General features: G+C 42.3%; 1 protein-coding gene across 1 annotated transcript in view; it reads right to left on the reverse strand.

Annotated features, from left to right (window-relative positions):
- The window catches only part of LOC139409362 (sec1 family domain-containing protein 2-like), a 170,277-nt gene that overhangs the window by 119,474 nt on the left and 31,362 nt on the right, over positions 1-19,441 (reverse strand). Inside the window, exon 4 of the mRNA XM_071154401.1 lies at positions 13,329-13,504. Coding sequence (XP_071010502.1) covers positions 13,329-13,504 — 176 coding nt within the window. The remainder of the gene's footprint in view (positions 1-13,328; positions 13,505-19,441) is intronic.

The following is a 19,441-nucleotide window of genomic DNA, read 5'->3' on the forward strand; positions in this document are numbered from 1 at the left end:
AATAAATGGTCAAAAGCCATTCACGAACCTCCCCAAACCAAGCCCACAAACAAAGTCCAGTATGCGGTATCAGTTCTCCATGTTTGACAAGTAGTTTGAAGCTGTGACTTGGAGTATTCTTTATTCATACTATGTATACTCAGTGAATTTGGTGATGTTTCTTTTTCCCCTGTTCAGAAAAATTTACCATTGAAGTCACTTACATTTGCCCCATAAATGAGTGTGAAAGTACCAGGTTTTGCCCACTAGTTCAAATCAAATTTTATTTGTCACATGCACCAAATACAACAGGTTACCGCGAAATGCTTACTTACAAGCCCTTATCCAACACTGCAGTTTTAAGAAAATAGAGTTAAGAAAATATTTACTAAATAAACAAAAGTAAAAAATGAAAACAAAATAATAATAATTAGGCTACAAACAGGGGGTACAGGTACCCGGTCAACGTGTGGCAGTACACGTTAGTCGAGGTAATTCGTACATGTGAGTTGGGGTAAAGTGACTATACATAGATTATAAAACAGCGAGTAGCAGCAGTGTAAAAACCAGAATATGCATAAAATTGTCAGGATTAGGATAAAAAACACTCTAAAGTTTCTAAAACTCTAAAAATATTGTCTGTGAGTATAACAGAACTGATATTGCAGGCGAAAGCCTGAGGAAAATCCAATCAGGAAGTGCCTCTTATTTTGAAGCCTCCCTGTTCCTATGCATGCCTATCCTCCATTTAAAGGGATATCAACTAGATTATTTTTTCTATGCCTTCCCTAAGGTGTCAGTCTTTAGACAGTTTAAGGCTTTTATTTTGAAAAATGAGCATGAAGGATCACATTGTGTAAATGGATAAGTGGGGGCTCTCAGAGTGAGTTTTGCGCAACTGAGTAAAGCCGCCATTGTTTCTCCTGCTGTTATTGAAAAACCTACACACTCGGTTGATATATTATCGAATTTATATTTTAAAAACAACATGAGGCTTGATTATAAAAAACGTTTGACATGTTTCTGTGGACATTATGGATAATATTTGGAATATACTTTGCGTTGTCGTGACCACTCTTTCCTGTGGATTTCTGAACATAACGTGACAAACAAATGTCGGTATTTTGGGTATAAAAATAATCTTTATGGAACAAAAGGAACATTTGCTGTGTAACAGAGTCTCGTGAGTGAAAACATCCGAAGACCATCAAAGGTAAATGATTTTTTTGATTGCTTTTCTGATTTTCGTGACCTAGCTACTTAATGCTTAGTGTACATGATGCTGTGCTATCGATAAACTTACACAAACGCTTGGATTGCTTTCGCTGTAAAGCATAATTTCTAAATCTGAGACGACAGGTGGATTAACAAAAGGCTAAACTGTGTTTTCCTATATTGCACTTGTGATTTCATGAATATGACATTTTTTTAATATTATTTGACTGTGGTGCTATGCTATTCAGCGGTTGCTGATGACAATTATCCCCCTACCAGGATGGGTAGCGTCAACAAGTTAAGGAGACTTTTGAACCGAGACTTGGCGCTCCGGTAACGCTTGCCTTGGGTGACTGGAGACTTTTTTTGGGCCTTCCTCTGACACCGGTGTCCCTGCTGTTAAAGCCACACCCTTTTCATCACGAGCAAAAGCTTTTGGTTAACTGCCCAAAGTTGCAAAAACATGTTTGTGATCCATTTAATAAACCCAAGAGACCAGCAAAATGGATACAAGGGTGTGGCAGTAACAGCAGCATCTAGTGGGCAAAACCTGATTTGTGCGTAGGCAGAACACAGCATGGAATCATTTCCACGCAAAGTGTGAGATTTATCAATATGAACGTTTGCCTGAGAGTGTATGTAAATTTACAGACAGCCAAGACCATGCGTACACACAGTGCCAAGTGGTGGAATAAGGGAACTGTTTGTCATAAGAAGTCTAGTGAATGGGGAAAATATACTTTACAAAAATATGAACGCAACATGTAAAGTGTTGGTCATGAGCTGAAATAAAAGATCCCAGAAATGTTTCATACCCACAAAAAGCTTATTTCTCTCAAATTTTGTGCACACATTTGTTTACATCCCTTTTAGTGAGCATTTCTCCTTTGCCAAGATAATCCATCCATCTGACATGTGTGGCATATCAAGAAGCTGATTAAACAGCATGGTCATTATACAGGTGCACCTTATGATCGGGACAATAAAAGGCCACCAAAGTTTTACTCAGTAAAATTGTTGAATGTTGCTTTTATATTTCTGTTCAGTATATATGTTGAATTTGTGAGAATAATAATTACAAATATATATATATTTCATTGCATCTCGATTGTGAAATCATGCAACATATCTTGACAGGTTATATCGTATAATTTGACCACATCAGTGCATTTGTTAAGGTAATAATCCAGTTAAAGTACAGAAATTTATTAAATTAGAGGTACATGTGAAAGTGAAACCATTGTTGAAATACTATAAAAGACTGAGATAATGGGAAATTGAATGAGAGGCTGATCTTGCCCGGTTGGAAGATTTGGCACACACTGCATTTCACATAAAGCACATTTTTAGAGACAGGTGGGACTTTTTGCAGAAAGTACAGATTGGCTCATCTATTATCGTTTTCCAAAACCAATCTTATGGATTTCTACGAGGATTAAGACCTACTTTAGAAAGGCAAACACATACCATTCCGGTGCACATCCAAGTGCTATCCACCCTTAGGTTTTTGGCAATGGGCACTATTCATTGGGAGCTTGCCGATAGGCATCTCACAGCCCTCGATGAGCTGATGTTTTGGATGCAATCATCAGCAAAACAAGCAGTTACATCCAATTTCAATATATCATTGCACTAGTGGTTGAAGTCAAGAGGGATTTCTTTGCCATCAGTGGGTTCCCAAATACGAACAAAGCAATAGGCAGCACCCACATCGCAATAAAAGCAAATCCAAATAACGAGTTCAACTATGTGAACAGAAAAGGTTTCCATGCTCTTAATGTATAGGTGATAGGAGTTGTGATACGCAAAAGAAGGTGGGGGCAAGGTGGCCAGGTGAAACGCATGGCTTTTCATTCTGCAGAACAGCAATGTTGGTCTATATCTCTACCAGAGGGAGCTGTTACAGATGTATGGCTTATTGGTGAGTGTTGCCTACTCATTTGAAGTATATTTGCCATTGTTAAAGCAACTTGAATGGTCCTAATAGTCCTCTTTGTAGCTATGTTTTTATTGTTAATGGTCAAGCCACAACTGAGCTAGCCAAATAAAACATTTTGGTTGTACTCAACCTTTTTTGGTTGCGTTGTTGTATTTCATGATATGGCATTCCCCGCTGACTTTAAAGGGATGATTTTGACCATATTTGGTGAATTAGGGTTGTTTCAAAATGCAAATAGCCAAGGTCGTGCACGAGCACTGCGGCTGAGAATTATTAATGGTGATCTCCTACCGGTGTGCATATGATGCTCGTAGGATTGTTTGATAAATCACACTTTTCTAGGCATAAGAACACTCTAAATTCTGCTCGTAAGTAGCATGTCAGAATAATTTCAACGCAATATTGACAAATGAGGCCCTTGGTACTTTCATACTAATTTATGGGGTAAAATACAAGATATTTCAAATGGCTAATACATAGTATGAGTAAACAATACTCCAAGCCGCAGCTTCATTCATAAATGAATATCATATGAATTCTATATATTTATTTGGGTGCAATCAATTAGCTTGATTTGTGAGAGTTCAAATTGACTTAACAAAATAATGTTGAAGAAATTTTTATCCTATCCGTTTCTAACTACAGAAACCATTTCAGAACAATCTGAGATGGTGAATGTCATGGCTTGCTGACATGAAATGGAAGGCCCTGATGTCATGGGACACGGCAGGAAGCACAGCCACTGTTACAGCCTGAGAGCACGCACATAGACCCATTCAAACACAGTGTTCAGAGGAACAAGAAGGTGTAAGGATATCAGGCCAATACAGATACCTACTTAGTGCATCTACAATAAATCGTAACTACGCCATAATCTGTATAAGCAGGGGAATAGATAATCCAAACTAATAGACAAATGAACTGAAAGGTAGATGAGGTGTAGAGTCAGCAGGATGAGGAGAGGGTTCCAGCTGACTGTGTAACTACAGGGTCCGTCTGGTACACTAGGTCACTGTTAGGACTCGTTCTCCAACGGCCCGCCAGTCTTTCCAGAACCCTCCTCATTAGATTGAAGGGATGAAAGAACGGACTGTGGGGATTTTCCCCAGTCTGTAGTCTCCAGCTGCAGCGGAGAGTGCTCAGAAGAGCCATACGCCAGGGGGACCAGTCAGCAGACCACACTGACTTGATTCACCAGGAGAGGATCTATTGAGGACCGTGAGACCCTGGTCCCTACCGCACAGCAACCATCTCCCATGGAAAATCACAGTCTCAACCCCAAACACACAGAGGGGAAGACCAAACAACATAAGGCTACACAGAAGACAACATCACCTACAGTTGAAGTCTGAAGTTACCATACACTTTAAAAAAAAAAATGTTCAACCACTCCACACATTTCTTGTTAACAAATTAGAGTTTTGGCAAGTTGGTTAGGACATCAACTTTGTGCATGACAAATTAATTTTCCAACAATTGTTTACAGATTAGTTCACTTATAATTGACTTTATCACAATTCCAGTGGGTCAGAAGTTTACATGCAATCAGTTGACTGTGCCTTTAAACAGCAAATTCCAGAAAATAATGTCATGGCTTTAGAAGCTTCTAATTGACATAATTTGAGTGAATTGGAGGTGTACCTGTGGATGTATTTCAAGGCCTACCTTCAAACTCAGTGCCTCTTTACTTGACATCATGGGAAAATCAAAATAAATCATCCAAGACCTCAGAAAAAAATGGTAGAAGAAGCCACTGCTCCAAAAATGGCACAAAAAAGCCAGAATATGGTTTGCAACTGCACATGGGGACAAAGATCATACTTTTTGGAGAAATGTCCTCTGGTCTGATGAAACAAAAATAGAACTGTTTGGCCATAAAGATCATCGTTATGTTTGAAGGAAAAAGGGGGAGTCTTGCAAGCCGAAGAACACCATCCCAACCGTGAAGCACGGGGGTGGCAGCATCATGTTGTGGGGGTGCTTTGCTGCAGGAGGGACTGGTACATTTCACAAAATAGATGGCATCACGAGGTAGGAAAATTATGTGGATATATTGAAGCAACATTTCAAGACATCAGTCAGGAAGTTAAAGCTTGGTCGCAAATGGGTCTTCCAAATGGACAATGACCCCAAGCATACTTCCAAAGTTGTGGCAAAATGGCTTAAGGACAACAAAGTCAAGGTATTGGAGTGGTCATCACAAAGCCCTGACCTCAATCCCATAGAAAATGTGTGGGCAGAACTGAAAAGGCATGTGTGAGCAAGGAGGCCTACAAACCTGACTCAGTTACACCAGCTCTGTCAGGAGGAATGGGCCAAAATTCACCCAACTTATTGTGGGAAGCTTGTGGAAGGCTACCCGAAACATTTGAGCCAAGTTAAACAATTTAAAGGCAATGCTACCAAATACTAATTGAGTGTATGTAAACTTCTGACCCACTGGGAATGTGATGAAAGAAATAAAAGCTGAAATAAATCATTTTCTCTACTATTATTCTGACATTTCACATTCTTATAATAAAGTGGTCATCCTAACTGACCTAAGACAGGGAATTATTTAGGAATTGTGAAAAACTGAGTTTAAATGTATTTGGCTAAGGTGTATGTAAACTTCCGACATCAACTGTACATAGGTATGTGGACACAATTTGAAATTAACGGATTCAGCTATTTCAGCCACGGCTGTTGCTGACAGGTGTATCAAATCGAGCACACAGCCATGCAATCTCCATAGACAAGCATTGGCAGTAGAATGGCCTCACTGAAGAGCTCAGTGACTTTCAACGTGGCACAGTCATAGGATACCACCTTTCTAAGTTCGTCAAATTTCTACCCACTTGTGAAGTGGAAATGTCTTAGGAGCAACAACGGCTCAGCCGCGAAGTGGTAGGCCACACAAGCTCACAGTACGAGACCGGTGAGTGCTGGAACGCATTTTTTTTTTTGTCTGTCCTCAGTTGCAAAGCTCACTACTGAGTTCCAAACTGCCTCTGGAAACAACATCAGCACAATAATTGTTTGTCGGGAGCTTCATGAAATGGGTTTTCATGGCTGAGCCATTTGCAAATAAATTCATAAAAAATCCTACAATGTGATTTTCTGGATTTTTTTCCCGCATTTTGTCTTTCATAGTTGAAGTGTACCCATGATGAAAATCACAGGCCTCTCATCTTTTTAAGTGGGAGAACTTGCACAATTGGTGGCTGACTAAATACTTTTTTGCCCCACTGTATGAGCAGAACATGACATGCTGAACAATGAAAGAGAAAGGCTAGGAGGGTAGATGGAGAGGAAAAGAGATTACGAGAGGGGTACAGACAGAGTAAATGAAGTAAGACAGAGAGTCCTTGTCATAGCGCAAGAAAGACAGAGGGACTCCCAGCCCCCTGCTGCTCCACCGGGTTTACCGGGCGCTCTCTTCCCCCGGGGCTGAGGGGGGGGGTCTGGGGGATGGATGGGGGAACGGTCAGTCCAGGTCAGCTCAGAAATGAGGCTGTAAAGCGGTGGGGAGTCTGAGGGGTCAGAGCCGATGGACTCCTGGATGTCTCAGGCCAGCATATCACACAGTCATTCACACTCATTTGTTACAGTCTCCAGCCCCCTACAACGTCACGATGCCTTGTGGGGGTAGGCAGGGGGCAGCAGTAGCAGACAGTCCAGAGAGGGAATGAATGTCTCGGCTGGCTGGCGGACAGGCTCCATACCCCTGGGGTAAAGACAATTACAGGCTTAAAGCCCCTCGGTCTGTGGCATGCAGCTCAGATAAGAGACAAGGTACAGAGAGGACCAGGCCAATATTGCAATTGTTCCTATTTCAATACAAGTTACATTAAACTGATTGTGTTGACCAGAATAGACTGCATATTGTTCTGCTTATTAACTTTCTCTGATTTATATGTCTAGATATGGCTATACAGTACATAAAGAAAAACATACATTTTTGTAAAGTACATTTTTTGCAAACCTCTGACACTGCAGGGCCTATTGTGGCTGTATGTTTGAGCTTGTGCAGGAGAAGTCAGGGGTTAAGGTTAAGGGGATAGAGGTCAGGAGTCTTGCAGAAGGGGCAGACAAGACGCGTGGGTCACTAGGCTGCAGCCTGCAGGTTAACAATACCTCAGACAGACAGATACATTAAGATAACCTACGAACAACATATACCCGGTCAGACAATCAGTCTGACAGAGAGACAGGCATACATTACATTCATGGCACATTAGTACAATAGAAAAGCCATACAAATAGAAACATGCATTCAAACAAAGTAAACAGAGTCAGAGAGACAGAAATAACAACCCACAGACAATCAGATGGGGATATGGAGTCTGGCTGTTCTAGTAATGTGTGACCCAGCGACAGGGGGATAGAGCAGAAGCCTCGTTGCTGACCAGTATTAACTGGCAGCTGAATGTTATGAGAGGCAGGCCGTGCTAATCTCAGCAGAGCTAGAGAAACAGGCTTGGGTGGAGAGGTTAGCGCTGTTCTCCTATTACTACTGACTCTTAATGAACAACAGACACCATGACTGACTGACTGTCGCTATCCCTTTCATATCAGCATTCAATGAAGTAGTCCTACTCCCCCATGAGTTAGACCTGCTCATTCAGTTTATCACACAGTCAGTCTTTCAGAGAGATTGTATCCCTCACTAACTGGCTCAGCCACTAGCTTGTCTATGGGAGGAATGCAGTACATGTATGGTTTGGAAGTAGCTCTGTGTCTGGGTCATTGGTGTAGAAGTAGCTCTGTGTCTGGGTCATTGGTGTAGAAGTAGCGCTGTCTGGGTCGTTGGTGTAGAAAGTAGCGCTGTCTGGGTCGTTGGTGTAGAAAGTAGCTCTGTCTGGGTCGTTGGTGTAGAAGTAGCTCTGTCTGGGTCGTTGGTGTAGAAGTAGCTAGTGTGATGTCTGGGAAGGGGTTGTTGAGGCTCTCCCTGCTGCTCCCCCACCCGTCTAGCACTAGTCCCCGGATGCACACAGGCCCTGTGATAGTGGGCTCGGTACGTCCCAAACCTGCCCCATTCAAACCAACACTCTTTCCATTCCAGGGCCCCTGGGTTCACAGCATGACACATAGCAGGGGGCAGATGCAGGGGCAGCATTGGTGGGTAGGGTGGCAGTGTCCCGAACCTTGAGGTAAAGCACTACTCCAAGGTAATTACTGTACCTGAACTGACCCCTTCATTACACTGTAAACACCCTAAACTAACACCACCTATCACACTGATCACATCTAGCTAGATCACTGGCCAACCACCATGGTCAGCCTACACAATTAAATTTTTTCACTACACCCACATCTTTATCACAAAAATAAAAACTATTTCACCCTTTAACCATTCCAATATGCTGTAACTAACTAACATGAGAGAAAACATACAACTCGAGCTTCTACTTTTAAAAATCCACCTTTCCAGAAACAAGTCTCTCACCGTTGCCGCTTGCTATAGACCACCCTCTGCCCTGGACACCATATGTGAATTGATTGCCCCCCATCTATCTTCAGAGCTAGTGCTGCTAGGTGACCTAAACTGGGACATGCTTAACACCCCAGCCATCCTACAATCTAAGCTTGATGCCCTCAATCTCACATAAATTATCAATGAACCCACCAGGTACCACCCCAAATCCGTAAGCACCCTCATAGATATTCCTAACCAACTTGTCTGTTTTCAACCAAGATCTCAGCGATCACTGCCTCATTGCCTGCATCCTTAATGGGTCCGCGGTCAAACAACCACCCCTCATCACTGCCAAACGCTCCCTAAAACACTTCAGCGAGCAGGCCTTTCTAAACAACCTGGCCCGGGTATCCTGGAAGGATATTGACCTCATTCCGTCAGTAAAGGATGCCTGGGTATTCTTTAAAAGTGCCTTCTTCACCATCTTAAATAAAAGCATGCCCAATTCAAAATGTAGAACCAGGAAAAGATATAGCCCTTGGTTCTCTCCAGACCTGACTACCCTTGACCAGCACAAAAACATCCTGTGGCGTTCTGCAATAGCTGGTGAACTCGCCTGGTTCACCAACTACTTCTCTGATAGAGTTCAGTGTTTCAAACCGGAGGGCCTGTTGTCCGGACCTCTGGCAGTCTCTATGGGGGTGCCACAGGGTTCAATTCTCGGGCCGACTCTTCTCTGTATACATCAATGATGTCACTCTTGCTGCTGGTGAATTATCTGATCCACCTCCACGCAAACGACACCATTTTGTATACCTCTGGCCCTTCTTTGGACACTGTGTTAACAAACCTCCAGACGAGCTTCAATGCCATACAACTCTCCTTCCATGGCCTCCAACTGCTCTTAAATGCAAGTAAAACTAAATGCATGCTCTTCAACCAATCACTGCCTGCACCTGCTCGCCTGTCCAACATCACTACTCTGGACGGTTCTGACTTAGAATATGTGGACAACTACAAATACCTAAGTGTCTGATTAGACTGTAAACTCTCCTTCCAGACTCACATTAAGCATCTCCAATCCAAAATTAAATATAGAATTGGCTTCCTATTTCGCAACAAAGCATCCTTCACTCATGCTGCCAAACATACCCTCGTAAAACTGACCATCCTACCGATCCTCGACTTCGGGATGTCATTTACAAAATAGCCTGCAACACTCTACTCAACAAATTGGAAGCAGTCTATCACAGTGCCATCAGTTGTCACCAAAGCCACACATACTACCCACCACTGTGACCTGTATGCTCTCGTCGGCTGGCCCTCGCTTCATATTCGTCGCCAGACCCACTGGCTCCAGGTCATCTATAAGTCGTTGCATATATATATATACACACACACATACATACATATATACACATATATATATACACACACACACACACACACACACACACACACACATACACACATATATAGGGCACATCTACCATTATAGTGTTTAATTGCTATATTGTAATTACTTCGCCATCATGGCCTATTTATTGCCTTTACCTCCCTTATCCTACTTTATTTGCACTCACTGTATATAGACTTTTTCTACCGTCTTATGTTTGTTTATTCCATGTGTAAGTCTGTGTTGTTGTATGTGTCGAACTACTTTTATCTTGGCCAGGTCGCAGCTGCAAATGAGAACTTGTTCTCAACTAGCCTACCTGGTTAAATAAAGGTGAAATAAAAAATACCAACATGCGTTTTATAGTAGTAAATATTCTGTGTGGTGGTTTGTAGTCAGATATTGTTTCACTGTTAATCACTGAGTGAATGGGAGGGCAGAGGTTAAAGGTGTCGACCTTATCACAGTAAGGCCTGACCTGACCTCACAGGACCATGGTTACAGCCTGTTCCCATGGCCTAACTAAGCTTACACCACCACCTTAGTCTGGGACTGTGTCCATCAGCACCGTGTGCCCAGCTTTGCCAAACTGCTCCCCTCACACACTCAGGCAGGGTAAACAGGGTAACTGCCACACCAGCCAGAGAAAAGAGCCATTTCATCCAGCCATGCAGTTTCCAATGTAAATACCCTTCTCTGTGTCCACACTGTAGCCAGAGCCCAAACATTGTGGTGAGATGAAATCAACAGAGAGAGGGAGAGGAGCACACAGAAACTCATTTAACTTAATACCTCAATAAAACTGGGGCTCACATTACAGGTCCGTTTTGATTGCAAACCAACTCTCACGTCACGAGTCAAGCTGCAAGGATTGATTGGGAGATCTGATTTCCAGACCTGGGTTAAAAAACATGTGCATTTTAGTATTTGGTATTTAAAATACTTTTGTTGTGCACTTGAATATTTTCAAATACACATACCAGAACAAGTACTTTGATTTGAGTATTTGAATGATTATTTGTAAAAATACACCCCCATACATTTAACCCAGGTAATTGAAAATAGTATTTGAAAAGACTGTCAAAATACTTTCCAAGTGTATTTTCAAATAAATAAAAATATGCAACTACTTCTTATTTTTATTATAGCTACTTAATCTGCAAATACAGTATCAGTCAAAAGTTGACACACCTACTCATCCCAGGGTTTTTCTTTATTTTTACAATATTCTACATTGTATAATAATATTGAAAACATCAAAACTATGAAATAACAAATATATAATCATGTAGTAAACAAAAAAAAGTGTTAAACAAATCAAAATATATATTTGAGATTCTTCAATTTAGCAACCCTTTGCCTTGACAGGTTTGCATACTCTTGGCATTCTCTCAACCAGCCTCATGAGGTAGTAACATGGAATGCATTTTAATTAACAGGTGAGCCTTGTTAAAAGTTATTTTGTGGAATTGCTTTCCTTCTTTAATGCGTTTGAGCTAATCAGTTGTGTTGTGACAAGGTATGGGAGGTAAACAGATATCCCTATGGCAAGAACAGCTCAAATAAGTAAAGAGAAACGACAGTCCATCATTACTTTAAGACATGAGTCAGTCAATGCGGAACATTTCAAGAACTTTGAAAGTTTCTTCAAGTGCAGTCGCAAAAACCATCAAGCACTATGATGAAACTGGCTCTCGTGAGGACCGCCACAGTAAAGGAAGACCCAGAGTTACCTCTGCTGCAGAAGATAAGTTCATTAGAGTTACCAGCTTCAGAAATTGCAGCCCAAATAAATGCTTCAGAGTTCAAGTAACAGACATCTCAACAACTGTTCAGAGGAGACTACGTGAATCAGGCCTTCATGGTTGAATTGCTGCAAAGAAACCCCTACTAAAGGACACCAATAAGAAGAAGAGACTTGCTTGGGCCAAGAAATACGAGCAATGGGCATTCAACCGGTGGAAAACTGTTCTTTGGTCTGATGAGTCCAAATTTTTGGTTCCAACCGTCGTGTCTTAGTGAGACGCAGAGTAGGTGAACAGATGATCTCTGTTCACCTACTCTGTTGGACTGTTGGAAAAGCATTCCAGGTGAAGCTGGTTGAGATAATGCCAAGAGCGTGCAAAGCTGTCATCAAGGCAAAGGGTGAACCTTGAAGAATCTCAAATATATTTTGATTTGTTTAACACTTTTTTGGTTACTACGTGATTCCATGTGTGTTATTTCATAGTTTCAATGTCTTCACTATTATTCTACAATGTAGAAAATAGTAAAAATAAAGAAATCCTGGAAAGTGTGTCCACACTTTTGACTGGTACTGTATGTGAAAGTCATTGAGATATTTGAAATGGTATTTGAACCCAGGTCTGCTGATTTTCCAAGAATGTGTTTTGAATGGGGTTCCAAACATACACAAACAAAAACAATACTCACTTGAGATAAGATGGTTATCACTGGGCCTACCTGGTATCTATTTTTACCTGAGGACACATTTTCCACTTTCTTCCATAAACGCCTGCTGACTACTATGATACTGAAGCTGAAAGGCAGAGTGGACTGTGAGAACAAATGAGGTCAGAAGGGTACAGAACAAACGGAGTGATATGGCTTGATGTGGACTAACATGGTACGAAGGATACTGGTACCAAATAAGCCGAAGCATCTTCCTCCCAGGAGCTCAGCTAAGAAACAAGATTTACAAGGTTGTTTTCAAATTCCACTTTGGCATGGGACGCTGGCAGGCGCAGGCCAGTTTTGTTTTTCTGTGATTTACTTTAATAAGTTCCTAAATACTGTGCTGTCCTGCTGCTGGCTTTACAGCTTCAGGAATATAAAGAGACTATGAAAACAGAGGTAAGAGGAGGAAATGGCTTCGGGAATAGAGTAGTATTAGTTTGATTAGAAGACTCCAGAACATGGCGCCTTACCGCTCTCAGTCTCCACTCAGAGTGAGAGAGATTCTAAACTGTCAGCAGACCACTGCTATTGGTCAGAGGTGTGATGAGACACTTCAGCTGTTTACTCTCTCTTGTCCTCAGTCTTTCTCTCTGTCCCCTTCTCCAATAACCTCTGACCCTGCCATGGTCTGACAGACGTGCACATCCGCCCCAATCCATCCTGGTAAACTGCTTCCTTTTCTCCCGTTCACCCCAACAACTCTAAATACTGACTGGAAAGCAGGCTATTCCCCCCAGAAGTTTACACAGGAACTGCATGTTTTTTTCCCTACAAACACAACTGGCTATGTTTATAAACCACAGTAGAGAGTTACAGTGCGTTTTTCTCTCTCTGACAGACAGTTTATCCCAACAAAGTTGTGGTCACCTTGCCTCACCCCCCCCAGTCAGGGGTCCCAACAGGGCAGAGTGGGGTGGCAGAGTGTGTGTGTGTGTGTAGTATACCTGCAGGAGGAGCCTCTCAAAAGCAAGGCAGGAGTCCCAGCGGGGCAGTGTGGGGTGACGGAGGGTCTGGGCGGTGGCCAGGCCCAGCTGTATTACCCCACAGTGACTCTCTAGAGCCCCCCAGTTGCTCTTAAACAGCTGTACGTAGGAACACAGCTGCTCCGGGGTCACACGGCCTGAGAGAGGGAGAGACAAAACCGACATGAGGAAATAATAATTAATTAACCAGTCGATCATACAACCGATAACATAGTATTGTATGGTTCAGTGCATACACACTAGCATACTCATACTAGTCTGCCATACTAGAGCCAGACTACACAGGCAGAGGAGAGAGAAGAGAAGCTTGGAGGAGATGGCTGTGAGAACCTCAGCCATAATCATGTATTGGGCAAACTGTAATTTCTGTGAAAGTTTGTATCTGTATCTTCAAGTGTTATTGTTGAAGTGTGAGGGTCTATGTTTTATATGAGTCATAGTGTGTGATAGAATGTGTGAAGTATTATTTGCCCCCTTTGCAGCAAGACAATGATCCAAAACACACATTCAAGTCTACATGAAAATGGCTAAAAAGCAACAAATCTGAAGTTGTGGAATGTTTTAGTCAATGTCCAGACCTAGTCCCAATTGAGATGTTGTGGCAGGACTTCAAACAAGCAGTTCATTCTTTAAAAAACCCACATGTTGCTGTTACAGCAGCTCTTTATGGAAGAGTGGACCAGAATTCTTCCACAGCGACGTGAGAGACTGATCAACAACTACAGGAAGTGTTTGATTGGAGTCAATGTAGCTAAAGGTGGCACAACCAGTTATTGTGTGTAAGGGTGCAATTACTTTTTCACACAGGGCATTGGGTGTTGCATAACTTAGTTTATTAAATAAATAAGTATAACTTTTTTTGCGTTATTTGTAAACTCAGGTTCCCTTTATCTAATATTAGGTTTTGGTTGAAGATCTGATAACATTCAGTATCAGAAACATGCTAAATTAGAGAAAATCAGAAAGGGGGCAAAGACTTTTTCATGGCACTGTATGTACTGTGAGTGAGTGAGTGAGTGAGTGAGTGAGTGAGTGAGTGAGTGAGTGAGTGAGTGAGTGAGTGAGTGAGTGAGTGAGAGAGTGATAAGAGTCCCTGTGAGGCTGTCTAAGATTGATTCACACGTATTAGTCAGAGGTTGTCTCTGATTATTTGCAGAGCTGGCAGAGTGAAGCTGGGTTCCTCAGACTGTTTAAGACCCTCCCTCCTCTAAGGATGATTCACAGAGACACATGAAGAAGTGGGGGAGGTGGGGGTGAGGAGGGCAGCCTGGAGGTAGAGGCGAGGGAGACGGACAGGGGGACGGAGCGACCCCAGGACTGGGGGCGAGAGGTACACATTAACTCCCCATAAACCCCACTTCTTCATGTTGATGTTCAGAACCAGGAACAGATGTGGGACTATTTCCTGTTGGATTACACTGCCAATGTTTTTTTTAGCGGGGCCAAACACATGAATAGAGGAGAAACAGAGGCGGAATGAAAAATGGGGCACAACGTTCCAGAATACAAAATATAAAGTATGGAGTCATGTTAAGTACAGACATAACGACTTCAAATGAACAACTTTGTTATTAACGCTGGATTATAAAACGTGTTGAGTTTTCATCAAGAACGGTTAGACTGGCAGGGTTAGCCTAACAACAAAGGACTCCTATTCCCAGAAATCAAAGTCTAATGCTGAGTAAAGTTCACAGTGTGCAAAACTGCAGAAACTCAGCATGTTGGATAATGTGGTCTTCTCACCGCCCTAAACCAACCTGTATGTGCTCTCTGTGTGGCACCAACAGGCAGAATGGAAGATATGTGTTCAAAAGCAAATCAGGAAACCTTTGCAACATTAAAAGATAATTGAGGAATGGACCCGGATCCAGGAATATCCAGACAGTGAAAAGCCCTATTGTGAACAGCCCCGGCCGTGGCAGTAAAAAAGCCTGGAAGGATACACAGGCATCACCGAGCCTGATGTAGCAACAATAACTCAGCCCATGAGTGGGAAGGAGAACCACAGCCAGGGCCAAGCATAATTTAGCCCTAGAACAGGCCTGAGAGAAGGAGATACTGGGGGACAACCATCATCTAGCCCAGAGGTAAGGGTAAAGTGTGAGAACACGCTAAGGAAAGAAAGAGAAAATGATAGAGAGAAGAATGAAAGGCTTCAGAAGAATGAAAGGCTTCAGGATCAACCAACATTCAACCCCTGAACGATGCTAGGAAGCCAAGGGCCAACCATTATTAACCTGAAAACTGTACCAGGGGGATGACTTACATTTTTAGTTGGATAGTATGTGGGTGACTCAGGGACTAAGAAGTACTGTCTGTTTGAGCATGAAGCTGAACAGTGGTGATTCTCACTCACAGTCCTGGTTTGTACATCATGGTGCTGCATGGACCAGAGGAGGGAGCAGGGGATTTTATTCATGCAGAGTAGGGGAAAGACCTGGGGCGTTTATTTATGGACACATCACTGGGCCTACTCCCAAACTGTACAGTAGAGTACACACAACACGCTCAGCCACATCGCTGCACCTGTGTGTATAAATGAGTGAAGCAGCAAGAGAGAAAGGGACAGACTGTGCAGCTGCATACAGCATGTGTCATGTTCATAAAGAAACAGAATATGTAGCCCGGCTCTTCTTCTCCTCTTTAGAATGTGAGAATATGTAGCCCGGCTCTTCTTCTCCTCTTTAGAATGTGAGAATATGTAGCCCGGCTCTTCTTCTCCTCTTTAGAATGTGAGAATATGTAGCCCGGCTCTTCTCCTCTTTAGAATGTGAGAATATGTAGCCCGGCTCTTCTCCTCTTTAGAATGTGAGAATATGTAGCCCGGCTCTTCTTCTCCTCTTTAGAATGTGAGAATATGTAGCCCGGCTCTTCTTCTCCTCTTTAGAATGTGAGAATATGTAGCCCGGCTCTTCTCCTCTTTAGAATGTGAGAATATGTAGCCCGGCTCTTCTTCTTCTCTTTAGAATGTGAGAATATGTAGCCCGGCTCTTCTTCTCCTCTTTAGAATGTGAGAATATGTAGCCCGGCTCTTCTTCTCCTCTTTAGAATGTGAGATTATGTAGCCCGGCTCTTCTTCTCCTCTTTAGAATGTGAGAATATGTAGCCCGGCTCTTCTTCTCCTCTTTAGAATGTGAGAATATGTAGCCCGGCTCTTCTTCTCCTCTTTAGAATGTGAGAATATGTAGCCAGGCTCTTCTTCTCCTCTTTAGAATGTGAGAATATGTAGCCAGGCTCTTCTTCTCCTCTTTAGAATGTGAGAATATGTAGCCAGGCTCTTCTTCTCCTCTTTAGAATGTGAGAATATGTAGCCCAGCTCTTCTTCTCCTCTTTAGAATGTGAGAATGTGTGTGTTTTGATTCCTTTGGCATGGGTGTGATCTTGTTGGCTGGGAGAGCAGGAAATTACTGTTGCTGGATGCATTGGTTTGGCTGCAAATGTGTGTGTGTGTTTATGTGTGTACAATCAAGTATCTGCCATAGTCTCCAGTTTCTGCAAAGTGAAAAATCCCACAATAGACTGCCCAAATTAGGCCATATGCTACAGAGCCAGTACAGATCCTGTCAACACTGTTCTCTTCCACTGCAATATAAAACACACACTCTCTATCTATCTATCTATCTATCTATCTATCACACACAGTGGGGCAAAAAAGTATTTAGTCAGCCACCAATTGTGCAAGTTCTCCCACTTAAAAAGATGAGAGGCCTGTAATTTATCATCATAGGTACACTTCAACTATGACAGACAAAATGAGAAGAAAAAAATCCAGAAAATCACATAGTATGATTTTTTATGAATTTATTTGCAAATTATGGTGGAAAATAAGTATTTGGTCAATAACAAAAAGTTTCTCAATACTTTGTTATATACCCTTTGTTGGCAATGACAGAGGTCAAACGTTTTCTGTAAGTCTTCACACTGTTGCGGGTATTTTGGCCCATTCCTCCATGCAGATCTCCTCTTGAGCAGTGATGTTTTGGGGCTGTTGCTGGGCAACACGGACTTTCAACTCCCTCCAAAGATTTTCTTTGGGGTTGAGATCTGGAGACTGGCTAGGCCACTCCAGGACCTTGAAATGCTTCTTACGAAGCCACTCCTTCGTTGCCCGGGTGGTGTGTTAGGGATCATTGTCATGATGAAAGGCCCAGCCACGTTTCATCTTCAATGCCCTTGCTGATGGAAGGAGGTTTTCACTCAAAATCTCACGATACATGGCCCCATTCATTCTTTCCTTTACACGGATCAGTCGTCCTGGTCCCTTTGCAGAAAAACAGCCCCAAAGCACGATGTTTCCACCCCCATGCTTCACAGCAGGTATGGTGTTCTCCAAACACAACGAGTTGAGTTTTTACCAAAAAGTTATATTTTGGTTTCATCTGACCATATGACATTCTCCCAATCTTCTTCTGGATCATTCAAACTTCAGACTGGCCTGGACATGTACTGGCTTAAGCAGGGGGACACGTCTGGCACTGCAGGATTTGAGTCCCTGGCGGCATAGTGTGTTACTGATGGTAGGCTTTGTTACTTTGGTCCCAGCTCTCTGCAGGTCATTCACTAGGTCCCCCCGTGTGGTTCTGGGATTTTTGCTCACCGTTCTTGTGATCATTTTGACCCCACGGGGTGAGATCTTGCGTGGAGCCCCAGATCGAGAGAGATTATCAGTGGTCTTGTATGTCTTCCATTTCCTAATAATTGCTCCCATAGTTGATTTCTTCAAACCAAGCTGCTTACCTATTGCAGATTCCTTTGACAGCTCTTTGGTCTTGGCCATAGTGGCATTTGGAGTGTGACTGTTTGAGGTTGTGGACAGGTGTCTTTTATACTGATAACAAGTTCAGACAGGTGCCATTAATACAGGTAATGTGGAGGACAGAGGAGCCTCTTAACCTGTTGGATCTCTGGGGGCGCTATTTCATTTTTGGATAAAAAACGTTCCCGTTTTAAGCGCGATATTTTGTCACGAAAAGATGCTCGACTATGCATATTCTTGACCGTTTTGGAAAGAAAACACTCTGAAGTTTCAGAATCTGCAAAGATTTTGTCTGTAAGTACCCCAGAACTCATTCTACAGGCGAAACCAAGATGATGCATCACCCAGGAATTAGCAGAATTTCTGAAGCTCTGTTTTCCATTGTCTCCTTATATGGCTGTGATTGCGCAAGGAATGAGCCTACACTTTCTGTCGTTCGCCCAAGGTCTTAGCAGCATTGTGACGTATTTGTAGGCATATCATTGGAAGATTGACCATAAGAGACTACATTTTCCAAGTGTCCGCCTGGTGTCCTGCGTCGAATTCGGTGCGCAATTGCCAGCTGCTTCCACTTTACCATTTGATTCAGGGGAGAAAGCATGTGTCCAAGAACGATGTATCAATGAAGAGATATGTGAAAAACACCTTGATGATTGATTCTAAACAGCGTTTGCCATGTTTTCAGTCGATATTATGGAGTTAATTTGGAAAAAAGTTCGCGTTTTGAGGACTGAATTTTCGGGTTTTTTTTGGTAGCCAAATGTGATGTATAAAACGGAGCTATTTCTAATACACAAAGAATCTTTTTGGAAAAACTGAGCATCTGCTATCCAACTGAGAGTATCCTCATTGAAAACATCAGAAGTTCTTCAAAGGTAAATGATTTTATTTGAAGGCTTTTATGTTTTTGTTGAAATGTTGCGTGCTGGATGCTAACGCTAATGCTAACGCTAAATCCTTTGTTTGCTAGCTACTGTTACACAAATTATTGTTTTCCTATGGTTGAGAAGCATATTTTGAAAATCTGAGATGACAGTTTTGTTTACAAAAGGCTAAGCTTGCGAGATGGCATATTTATTTCATTTCATTTGCGATTTTCATGAATAGTTAACGTTGCGTTATGGTAATGAGCTTGAGTCTGTATTCCTGATACCGGATCCGGTATGGGGAGTTCCAAGAGGTTAAAGAAGAAGTTACAGGTCTGTGAGAGCCAGACATCTTGCTTGTTTGTAGGTGACCAAATACTTATTTTCCACCATCATTTGCAAATAAATTCATTAAAAATCCTACAATGTGATTTTCTGGATTTTTTTTCAAA

The sequence above is a fragment of the Oncorhynchus clarkii genome, chromosome 5 (genome assembly GCF_045791955.1).
Source record: "Oncorhynchus clarkii lewisi isolate Uvic-CL-2024 chromosome 5, UVic_Ocla_1.0, whole genome shotgun sequence".
Taxonomy (NCBI): Eukaryota; Metazoa; Chordata; class Actinopteri; order Salmoniformes; family Salmonidae; genus Oncorhynchus; species Oncorhynchus clarkii.